This window comes from Chlorocebus sabaeus, chromosome 5 (genome assembly GCF_047675955.1).
Source record: "Chlorocebus sabaeus isolate Y175 chromosome 5, mChlSab1.0.hap1, whole genome shotgun sequence".
Classification (NCBI taxonomy): Eukaryota; Metazoa; Chordata; class Mammalia; order Primates; family Cercopithecidae; genus Chlorocebus; species Chlorocebus sabaeus.
The window spans coordinates 75,094,802-75,106,916 of NC_132908.1; the positions used below are offsets into that span (position 1 = coordinate 75,094,802).

At 42.7% G+C, this 12,115-nt stretch overlaps 1 protein-coding gene across 3 annotated transcripts in view; it reads left to right on the forward strand.

Annotated features, from left to right (window-relative positions):
• Positions 1–12,115, forward strand: part of WWOX (WW domain containing oxidoreductase) — a 1,120,883-nt gene that overhangs the window by 337,685 nt on the left and 771,083 nt on the right. For 2 of the 3 annotated variants that reach the window (XM_073015592.1, XM_073015591.1), the window contains one exon: positions 190–454. In XM_073015592.1, the coding sequence (XP_072871693.1) occupies positions 190–454 (265 nt within the window). Of the gene's footprint in view, positions 1–189; positions 455–12,115 lie in introns of those variants that run through there. The other variant, XM_073015593.1, reaches the window with a different exon arrangement.

Consider the following 12,115-nt stretch of genomic DNA (forward strand, 5'->3'; position numbering starts at 1 on the left):
GTTTTGCCATGTTAGCCAAGGTGTCTTGAACTCCTGACCTCAGGTGATCCACCTGTCTCGGCCTCCCAAAGTGCTGGGATTACAGATGTGAGCCACTGCAGCCAGCCTTCCTTATATTTCTAATAAAAATAAAAAGCTGTATGGGAAGTCAGAACTTGGTTGCTTCATGTCATATTTCCTATTTTTAAGATTTACAGATATTAATGACTCCTTGGGAAAACTGGACTTCAGTCGCCTCTCTCCATCAAAAAACGACTATTGGGCAATGCTGGCTTATAACAGGTCCAAGCTCTGCAACGTCCTCTTCTCCAACGAGCTGCACCGTCGCCTCTCCCCGCGTGGGGTCACGTCAAACGCAGTGCATCCTGGAAATATGATGTACTCCAACATTCATCGCAGCTGGTGGATGTACACACTGCTGTTTACCTTGGCGAGGCCTTTCACCAAGTCCATGGTAAGAGAACAGCTGCTGGCGCCGCAAACACCTTGGGCCCTAGAGAAACCTGCACACATGTGTCTCCACCTTTTTACCTCTTGCAGGCATGAGTCTGGTCTCAGCAATAACATTGTCCTGCCCATCATAAAGGGCTCTTGAACACATTTGCATCAACTTTAGATTAAATCTTTTGGGGTAAATGCGTCTTGGAGGGCTCGGGTGGACCATGTGGGTTTCAGTATCATGTTAAGCATGGCTGCAAGTCCTTATGGAAATGGTGATTTGTTTTTTGTGTTGTTGTTGTTATGTTTTGTTTTTTGGGGGGGGGGTTTTATTCAGAAACTTTGAAAATCTATTTTGTGGAGTGCTTGAAAACTGCTGTTTTGTGTCAGTAGGTGGACAACAAAGATTTGTGACTACTGAATTTTCAGGAGATGTGATTCCTTTGTTTCGTAGAAAATCTGTATCTGATGTTCTAAATTCTTCTTCTAATGGGTGTAATCCTCTGTTGGAGAATCCTTTGACGGCTAGGAGTGTGTTTTCTTCTTTACTTTCCCAAAGACGATTTTGGATGAATCACGGTACTGTGGTTACATTTGGAAGTGTTCACAAGGGTGATATGATGTTTTTATAATTTGATGTTCATTTATCAACCATATTAAGAACATTCTTCTGTGAAACTGTTTTAGTAGGAAGTAATTTGAATGAAGAAAGCATGTTTTCCACAATGTATTTGGTAGATTATTTTTCAAAACCAAAGGACTTCAAAAACATCTTCCTATTAGTGGACACCAGTATTCCAATTACCCAAACTTGAAATCTACTGTACAGAAATCTTCCTTTTCCAAAACACATTTGGCTTTTAGAGATATCACAGGCCTTCACAGTTGAACCTAGGATGTTAATAAAAGAAAGCAAAACAACAACTAAAAAAAGAAGTATCGCTGGCCTATTATCCTCCAACCAATGTCACAGCCTTGGAAACCGTCTGCTGCCTTCTCTTACACTCATTCCCACCTGCCATCCTTAACCTTGGTATTTGGGAACGACTTTTAAAACCACATCAAAAGTCTTTTGAACTGCTTAAAAGAACTGCTTAGGAGGAAATAAGTAAGTACATCTTTTATTTTAATCTCCCAAGTGGTTTTTATGCAAAGTAAACAGACATATTCCGAGAGCTGAACACTTAGGATCAGTTGCAGTGAAGGCACGTATGGAGAGTGGTTCTCCATGCCGCAGGGTGGGATTGATCCCTAGGAAGTGATGAATGAAACTTATCTGCAGGTGGATCACAGAGTTTTGAAATTTCCCCATGACTTTGCTCCTGATGATTGCATAAGCGCAGCCTCTTCATGCCGGTTTCTTTGACCGTGGTTATGCCTCATACTTTGCTCTGTCCTTCAATTGGCATGAAAAGAAAGAATATGGATCTGAACTGGGTGCCAGTGCCGTTTAAATGAGGCATTTAGGAAAGAGGAGAGGAGAAAGGTGGATTCTTCCTTATTTTCTGCTGGCCCAGTGCCTTCCGCATTAGCAAGCCCAATCAACCATCATTTGTAATCTTTGGGTGTTGAGTCATCTCACTAGTATTTGATCACTGATGGGTTCTAAGGAACTCGGTTCGGTGGCATCAGAGAGTTCATTTTCTCCTTCTTCCGTAAAGTCCCTGATCAGAGGGACATAATGGGAAGGATTTAGAGGTGACTCTGTGACTGTATGGAATTTGGTGAAGGGTGATAGAAGCATCTTGTCGTTTGTCATCGACGCAAATGGATGAGGAGTTGTTGACAGAAAATAGTGGAAACTGTTATTCTGTGGCCCTATCACATTGTTTAGGGACTCTGGGCCAGGGCAGGTGGGAAAAGAAGGAAGATAAGTTCTGCTAAAATACAAATGCAGAGTAAATATTTTTATGTATCGGAGAAGAGTTACCTAATATTTAATATAATACGCTTAATAAAGTCAGACTTCAATGTTGACTGGTTGAACCTAACAGGAGTATTTCTAAAAAGTACCAGCAAATTAAGTTGGGTCAGTGACTGTATCATGATACCCGAGTGTTGCTGTTTTGGGGATAAGGGTGCTCAGGACTTGGGCTGAGTGGAAAACCAGAGTATGGGGTTAGAAACGGAGGCAGAAGGATTACCATGTGGGGGAGGATGCACCATGAACTGGACGAAGGTTGCTACTCAGTGAGCACCATACCTGGAGTGTGTCCTAGTGATAACAGATGCCCGACCTCCGTGCCTAATTCCTTTGCCTACCCTAACAGTGTGCAGCAGCCTCTGCCGCACCCTACCACAGTCTCTCCTATTTCCCTGGCAGGAGAGCTCAGAGACCGCTTATGAACAGGTCTCAATGCCTAGAGCAAGGCAAGGCTTGGGAGAAACAGATGTCCTCTGGGAGCAGCCCAGGGTAAAAGATTAAAGGCGCACTAAGCTTTAGGTCCCTGGGTGAGAAAGCTGTGGGAAAATGAGTGGGTAGTTCATGAGAGGGTTTGGAGAAAAGTGGTGACGTCACAAAAATCCCAGGTTTTGTTGAAGTTGTCTGGGGAGGGGCACTCATAGAAAGGGCAGGGGACGTGAGCATTTCCCTTGTGCTTGAGATGGAATTTGACATGGCTTCCTGGTGGTGGCAAGAAAAGAAAGTGTCAACCTGGGGCAGTGGACCTCGCAGCTCTCCTGCTAATGGTGCTGATGGCTAAGCTCAGCTCTTACCCTTGACCACTGGAACAACTTAGGTTACCAGCGATCTGAGTCTGTCTCATTAAGACGATAATTGCGATACAGGTTGGTGTAAGGACTGACAGTAATGCATATAACATCAATAATGATGGATATAGAATTTCTGCAATGATTATAATCTGGCTCTCCAGTAAGGTAGCCACAGGCCACATGTGGCTGGGTTTCTAATTGTGATTGAGAGGGTTAGCATAGACGCAATCTCCCTATCACCAGATGGCTAGTGTGGTCTGCCTTGTCTGCCTTTCACCTTAGAGTGGGTATTTGCTTCTGATATGAGTATTGCTGGAGTACACATTCCAATGCATGAGGTCAAGGGAGCAAGAAATACAACCCAGCCTTGTGCTTCGAAACCCTGCCTTCATTTCTTCCCTGTAGCCGGCTCCCTTAAGTATTAAACAGCAGTATTCTAATATCAACGTCCCTTTTTTATTTGCTGTGACTTGCTGTGACTACGGTGATTTTAGTTACAGTAATTAGGTCACCCTTCATGGAGTCAGGCTATTTTAAGTGCCTCTTTAAGGAATATTGTTGCAGATCAGTAATTTTACAATTGGATGTTCTTGTGCAACTTTATTAAATGTAATCTGTCTTTTAAATGTTGCCCTTTTACAGTTATACATTTCTAATTGTTGCTGTAAATGCATTATCACTTTGAAATTAATTAATTTTTCCATTTTGGCTGCCTGCAGTATAATAATCACTAATGAGAAACTCACAAGAATAAATTCTCAGCACAGCGGCCCCTACTGGTAAAGCCATGTCTCTGCCTCCCTCTTCCTCTTGAGATGTAGAGAACTGGACAAGTGAATTGGGGGGTTCTGGGGGAGAAGTATTTGTTTCCTCCTTCCTCCAATTTATGGTAAAATAAAAATCACAGATAAACTTGGAAATTGAGTTATTTTTAAATGCTCTTCTAAAAAAGATGCAAGATACTTCAAATAGCTGCTTCTAAAATATGTTAAAGGAAACTAACATTTGCTGAGCACTTTCTCATAATGAAGTCACGTCATGCGTGCATTGCCTGTTTATTTTCCTGTCTCTAGAACATTCTTTTATGCAGTTAAATTACTCTAAAATGTTTTGCACATGCATGCATTAGTATGTATTTGGTAAGAATTTCTGAGTTGGTGAAAAAATGTATTGTATTTTAGTATCTATATTTGTATATACATATTATTCTATGGGTTTTAATTCACAAAACTGGGCGTTGTATCTGGTGCACATAGGGATTTTCAAGGCTAATCTTGGCTTTTTGCAGTTGTAGCCATGTGTGATGACTTTAGAATCCTACCGCACTTCCAAATAGAGATGCAGGTTGGCAGTTTATCCCACATACCACGATGCTTTATGTATCAGCATATATTTTCATTAATTTCTCATAATTTCTATTAGAATTAATAATTCCAAGTTCTGCAGTCTTAGAATTATTATCTTTATTTTGTAGTTGAAAAGCAGAGAGCTCACCCAGCGTGTTCAGTAAAATGATATACCAGCCTTGTAAACTTTCACTTGCTACTCACAGCTGCCTTTGCTGCATCCAGTGCACAGTAGTTCCCCTTCCATCTATAGCTACTTATGCAGTTATGCTTCCTTTTTTAAATGTTTGACAGCACCTTCACTGAAATGAATGCCGCACCCCTCCTCCTTTTTTTTCCACATAAGCTTTCATTTCTGGTAAACGCATCCTTGCCAGGGTTCCCAGGTCCAAGCCAGTCCTTTGTGGACCAGTATGTAAATGGGAAGCTGAGCACTGTCACGTGCCTCTTAGGAGGGTTTTGTGCAACCAAATATTTGTGTTGGCAGGTAACAGTAGAAAGAATATCATGTGTTAGGGTAGCAAGAGCTTAGCAGATGTTTTAGGGAACTGCGTTTTCAAATCATTTTACATTAAAAAATGGCTTACGTTTATGGAACTTCTGCGGCGATCGGGTTACGTTTCCTGTGCCCGCGTAAAGCCAGTCATCGTGCTGAGTTGTAACGGATGTGCGGCTACCCTGCTAATGGATGGGCCGGCAAGGCTGGTTCTGTTGCAAAGTTATAAATTATAGCTAGAAAAAGCACAAAATGTCATTCTTCTAACCTTCGTGAAAGCTAAACGGGGTAATTCTGCCCTTGAATAACCCGCTGCAGGGTGATTTATAGTTGTTACAATTTAAAACATGATGAAGGAGATAATAGATGTTGATTTGTTCTTGAAATTAGTATTTTAGAAAAACACTTCTCCCCCTTTCCACCTTTAAACATACCTGCAGCTGACTACACTATAGATGCCATCAAGGACAAAGTCCCCTGCTTGAATGTGTGTTGGTACATTGGTGTATCACATACAAAGCAGAGGGTGTATGAAACAGGCTTCTTTCTGTTGGGAGGGGGTAATATGATTTTCAAAGTGGAAATTTCATTGTATTCTTCATGAATCTAAACATTTCGAGACTCCCGAGTGAGGACTGAATTCTCTGGTTGCCTTTCTCTTGCCAGTCCAGATATGTTAGAAAACTGAACTCTCAGGACCTCTCTGTCGTTGGACCACACTGGCGCTTTCCTGCAGTTGCCTGTCAACAGAAGGACCCAGTAGCTGCCTGGGCTCCTCTCACCCTGCCTGAGGCCACCTTGTCACAGCCTGAAACATTCTTCTTCCTGCCCTGGATTAGCATTAGCATTGGTTTTAGTAGTCTTTCGTCATTATGTCCAAAGCTTTTAAGTTTACAGTGCTTGCTTAGTCCAGAGACCAATGGATATAAGTAAGTTGGAAAAGAGCAAAGGATTTAGAATCATGAGAGTTGTATTCAAAACGCAGCCTCAGCTACCTTTTAGTTACATAATTTTAAAATGATTTGACCTTTCTGAGGTTAATTTTCTACATCAGTTTAGCTGCTTTAGGCCACAAGTTATTAACACCCACTTAAAGGTGGTTGGAATAATAGAGTTTTTGCTTTCCCACGTGTCCAGAGGAGCTGAGGCAGCAAGGGTTGTGTTTGGCTACTATATTGGTGGCTCCTTTGTGATGATCTTCACTTTTGCCTCATGCTTACAAGATGGCTTCTATGGTGCCAGCCATTGCATCCTACTTGATAAGGTCTGAAGGCACAGATGGTGGGATGAGACTCCTCATTGCACGCCTTTTTCCTTTATCAAGAGAGAGAGCATTCTGCTTCAGAACCGTCCTCCTGAGTTGACTTCCCGTGAGACTCCACTGGTTGGGACTGAGTCACTTATGCAAATCCTCGATATAAAGGAGGCTAGAAAAGTGGATAACTGGCATTTTGAGCTTCTAGAGTGGGAGGCAAACTCTGATTATGGGGAAAAAGGATAGGGTAAGGGTGTTGACGCCGGCACTGTTGAATAGGTGTGTATATTTTAATAGTTTTCTCATTTATCAAATGGAAATGCTGTCTATTTTATAGGGTGGTTGTGAGAGGAAGTGAGAGTTAAAATGAAAGGCATCTAGTCTTATCCGGTCCCCATCCACTTCACCCACCATACCTCAAGCCGCTTCTGGCTCCATGCTCTTTTCCTCCTTTGGGTTTTGAAACGTATTGTTCTTCAGCCTAGAATACTCCTCCTCCGCTCTTAATTTCTACCCATCCTGCAAAACTCAGTCCAAACAGCACACGTCAAGGAAGCAGTTTTGGTCTCTAAGATTATATCAAGCTCTCCAATATGTTCTCTCGGAACAGCCGCTGCCTAGAATACTATCTGACTCCTAATAGCACTCCTAATATACTGAATGAGTAAATGAAGAGTCCTCAGAATTTCTTCTTCATAACATTTCACACAATACAACTGCAATTTAAAAGGATAATTTCTGTAGTTTTTTGTTTTTTTGTTTTTTTTTTTTTTTTTTTTTTTTTTTGAGATGGAGTGTCTCTCTGTCACCCAGATTGGAGTGTAGTGGCACAATCTCGGCCCACCTCCATGCCTCCCAGGTTCAAGCGATTCCCCTACCTTAGTCTCCTGAGTAGCTGGGATTACAGGCACCTGCCACCACATCCGGCTAATTTATATATTTTTAGTAGAGACGGGGTTTCACCATGTTGGCCAGGCTGGTCTTGAACTCCTGACCTCAGGTGATCCACCTGCCTTGGCCTCCCAAAGTATACTGGGATTACAGGTATGAACCACCATGCCTGGCCTGTAGTTTCTTTTTCTTTTTCCCTTTCTTTCTCTTCTCTTCTCTCCCCTCTCCCCTCTCCCCTCCCCCCTCCCCCTCCCCCCTCCCTCCCTCCCTCCCTCCCTTCCTTCCTTCCTTCCTTCCTTCTTTCCTTTCCTTCCTTCCTTTCTTCCTTCCTTCCTGCCTTCCTGCCTTCCTGCATTCCTGCCTTCCTGCCTTCCTGCCTTCCTTCCTTTCTTCCTTCCTTTCTTCCTTTCTTTCATTCGTTCTTGAGGTGGAGTTATCTTGCTCTGTCACCTGGGCTGGAGTGCAGCGGCATGATCTCGGCTCACTGCAGCCTCCGCCTCCCGGGTTCAAGCGATTCTCCTGTGTCATCCTCCCAAGTAGCTGGGATTACAGGCACGCACCACCACACATGACTGATTTTTGTATTTTTAGTAGAGACAGGATTTCACCATGTTGGCCAAGCTGGTCTCGAACTCCTGATCTCAGGTGAGCCACCACACCCAGCCTGTAGTTTCTTATTTAACGTCTGGCTCCCCTTCTCTTGACAGTGCTGTTTTTGCCTCACCTCACCGTATCCCTGGTCCATACAGTAAATTCTCAGTAAACGTTTGTAAATGAATACATGAAAGATGACTCAATAAATGAGAGTTCTTACTGTACTTCTTATCCTTTATGCCTCTGAGGTAGGCAAGGAATTACAGTTTAGAATGTGTAAATACGTAAAAGATAAGGCAAGGAGAGCTGCCCAGAGTCACACAGCAAGTACCGAAGGCCCCCCAAGCTCACGGTCAAATGACATGTAAGGGACATACCCAGCAGTGTGGGTATGTGTGGAGGGAATGAAAGTAAGGAGAGAGAGGCGAGGCACAGGGGAGACAGGAGAAGGTTAGAGCTAGACAGCTCTCGGGTCCAACCCTAGCTCCCTCCCATTCTAACTCTTGGGCAAGGTTCAAAACCTGATTAAGATTCACGGGTAAAACTGAGATGTTAGAACTACCTCATGGGCTTGTCTTGAGAATTAAAGACATTATGAACTCAGCGCTTCTACAGTGTGCTAGACGCTTAAGAAATGTTAACTACTATTGTTATTGACTTGCAGTAGAAATTAAAGATTATGAATGTTCAGCATTCAGAACATACTAGATACTCAATAAACATTATTATTGCTGTCATTATTACCATTATTTTCCCCAACTTTACTGAGGTATGAGTGACAAATAAAAATTTCATATATATGTGTGTGTGTGTGTGTGTCTCTGTGTGTTTGTGGCTGGGCATGGTGGCTCATGCCTATAGTCCTAACAGTTGATGAGGCCAAGGTGGGAGGATGACTTGAGCCTGGGAGTTAAGGCTGCAGTGAGCTACGATGGTGCCCCTGCACTGCAGCCTGGGTGATATAGCGAGACCCTATCTCTAAAGAAAATAAAAATTATATGTATTCATGGTGTGAAATGTGATGTTTTGATACACATATGCATTGTGAAATGACTACCACAATCAAGCTAATGAACACATCCATCACCTTACATAGCTATCATTTTTTGTGTGTGGCAAGAGCATTGAAAGTCTAGTCTCAGCAATTGTCAAGTATATAATACATTATTATTATAACTATCGTTAAGTGTATTCACCATGCTGTACAGTAGATCTCCAGAACGTATTCATTCTGTCTAACTGAAACTTAGGATCCTTTGACCACTATCTCCCCATTCACCACCCCCTCCCACTTCCTCACTACCAGCCCCTACTGGGAACTGCCCTCTACTCTCTGCTTATGTGAGTTTGACTGCTTTAGATTCCACACAGAAAGTGATATCACAGAGTATTTGTCTTTCGGCTTCTGGCTTATTTCACGAGAAATTGATGGCTTCTCTTCCCATTGTTTAAAAATACCCATTGTCCTAATGATGGCACTGTGTCTGTCATAAAAGGCCTAATTCTCCCTGTTAACACTGAACATAAAATCCTCATATGGACCAGGCACGGTGGCTCACGCCTGTCATCCCAGCACTTTGGGAGGCCGAAGCGGATGAATCACCTGAGGTCGGGATTCAAGACCAGCCTGGTCAACACTGCGAAACTCTGTGTCTACTACAAAGATAGAAAAAAATTGGTCGGGCGTGATGGCTCTTGTCTGTTGCCCCAACTACTTGGGAGGCTGAGACATGAAAATCTCTTGAATCTGGGAGGTGGAGGTTGCAGTGAGCTGACATAGCAGCATCACTGCACTCCAGCCTGGGTGACAGAGTGAGATTAGAAAACAAACAAACAAACAAACAAACTGTATGTCCAAGCCTCAGGAACCACTAAGACAGATTACACGCTGGTCATCAGAACTCAGTAGACTTCCACAGTGCAGATTTTAAGCTCCGCCCCCTGTTGCCTGTTTTACTAGCACCAACAGCACACCTTAGCTTGGAGGAAACATTGGCCACTTTCTTGTTAAAATCAAAGAGAAGGAAACTAGATCTGCGTTTGTGAGGCTGTAGTATCTCATCACTGTATTTTTTCTGCCTTGCTTTATGGTGTCTTAAGTCAGCCTCAGCCTTTGTTCCTGAATGAGCACCCGAGAGGGGAAGAAAGTGACTATCTGGCCTTAATATGTGTGACAAATTATTTAATGAACATTTAACCAAGATTTGCAATTCCCCTAGTTTTATCTTTCTGGTTTCCTTTTCTTCTGTGTACCCGTTGGCATTTTGGTAATGCACTGCCTCTTTATAACTCTTTCTAGCTCTTGTATTACTTTTCTTTTTTCTTTTAAGTTTGTGGTGCCTTCTTTGATCCTCCCCTCTTTCAGTTTCCTTTTCTCCGGTTTCATACTTACTTCCAGTGATTTTTGGCTGCAACACAGTTTAGATATTGGAGGCCAGCGTGATTAAACTGAGGCCAGGAGTTTGTATTGCCCCATGATGATGTTTCTGGAATGTTTCTTCTATGAACATTGATTTTTGTATAACTCACTGGACATGTTGATTTTTCCCTGTGAGGTGTAAGGTAATGTTTTCCTAGCAAAAACAAAGAGGGCTCAAACCTGGTGCTCGGAATCATCGGGAAATGGAACCCCTCTCCCTCTTCTTGTTACACCAAGAAAAAGGAATACTTTGCAAATCAGCTGAGAACATGTTCCCAGCTCTGTGCCGGGCTTTATGGTCATGGGTTTCCTTCTTTATGTCTTACTCATCTAATGTCATTTTAGAGTGTGCTCTCGTTAGACAATTGTGTGTCTCTGAGCAAATCACTTATCCTCTCTTGTCCTCAGTTTTCTTATCTGTTAAATGAATCCGTTAACCAAGCATGGTCATCCTGTGGGTTAATAGAACAGTTTAATTTGAAAGGAAATAAACGGAGACTAACAGGGGCCCGCAGATACAGTATTTCATAAATTTTGGATGAAAACCGAACCCACCATCGTTTTGTAAGAGAGTGGATATTTTCATGTCGAAAATTGTAGGAAGGACACAGTTACGGAACAAGGAACAGTTCTTTCAATGGAATATATTTGACTTCAGAGAGAACCCACTCAAATGCTGGTGTGACTGTTTTTCCCTTTTACTGTTACTTTTGGAAGTGATGGGATTGTCCTTGGAACGACTGGCCTAGAAAATGCTACAGGTATCATTTAAGCTCCATAATTCTTCGGTATGTGTTTCAGATCCCAGGTTCCAAACCTGCAGTAAAACTTGCTGCATCTCAGTTAATCGTGTAGTAAGCCAGGTAAGCCCATCTGTAACATGCAGACCTTTCTGGACGTACCACCTCGTGGGGTGAAGGGAAAGAAATGTTACAGGTTGACATCAGGGTATAAGCTGTGGTAGAGTTTAGATTCTTTTTATCCAAAAGCCATTCTTTCAGCCTGTGCCCTTTTGTAACTATCATACCCCATCCACTTCCAGAAAGGATTTGGGGCATTGGTCAGTAAAGGGGGAAAATGTTCTAGAAGAAGGGCTCTCACCTGAATAAATTGGTGTGTGGGCCACAAAAAGTTTGGCACGAGATCTTTTTGATGTGCAGGCATTCCTTCATTTAACAGATATTGAGCATCTAACATGATCCAGGTGTTCCGCTAGGGACAGAATGCTAAACAAGTTCCCTGTCCTCATGGGAACCATATGTTGGGAAGACAGACGATAGGCATGAAGGGAGAAACCACTCTGACTTCAGCCCGGGAAGGAGCTTTAATTTGAGTGATTGTTTTCACCAATTCATCTTCACAGAAAGAAATAATATGATCACCTTTGGTTAGTAAACAAAACAAATAAGCAAACAAGTTTACAGGCTGAGGTGGGCTGGATCACTTGAGGCCAGGAGTTTGAAACCAATCTAGCTAACACGATGAAACCCTGTGTCTACTAAAAAAAAAAAAAAAAAAAAAAAAAAAATTAGCTGGGCGTGGTGGAGCTTTCCTGTAGTCCCAGCTACTCAGGAGGCTGAAGCACGAGAATCACTTGAACTCTGGAGGTGGAGGTTGCCATAAGCAGTGATCGTGCCACTGTTCTCTAGCCTGGGTGACGGAGCAAGGTTCTCTCTTGGGGCGGGGAGTGGGGGTGTAGGGGGGAAAGAAAAGAAACAGCTTTACTTATGTTTTTGGTGAGCCTAGCCTTTGCTCTGCTTTGGAAAACGGGCGCGTCCTTTGGCCAAAAGAGTCAAATGCGTAGCTGGCTGTATGTGGACTGATAAGTGGGTTATTTTGCTTCTTTTAGGTCTGGAAAGGCTAACTGAAAAACAGAAATGCTCATGGTATCGATGTCTTTTTCTTCCTTTGGTGTGATGAAAAGGTACCAGTAGGGATCATCCATAAAACTAGTTAGTAAACTA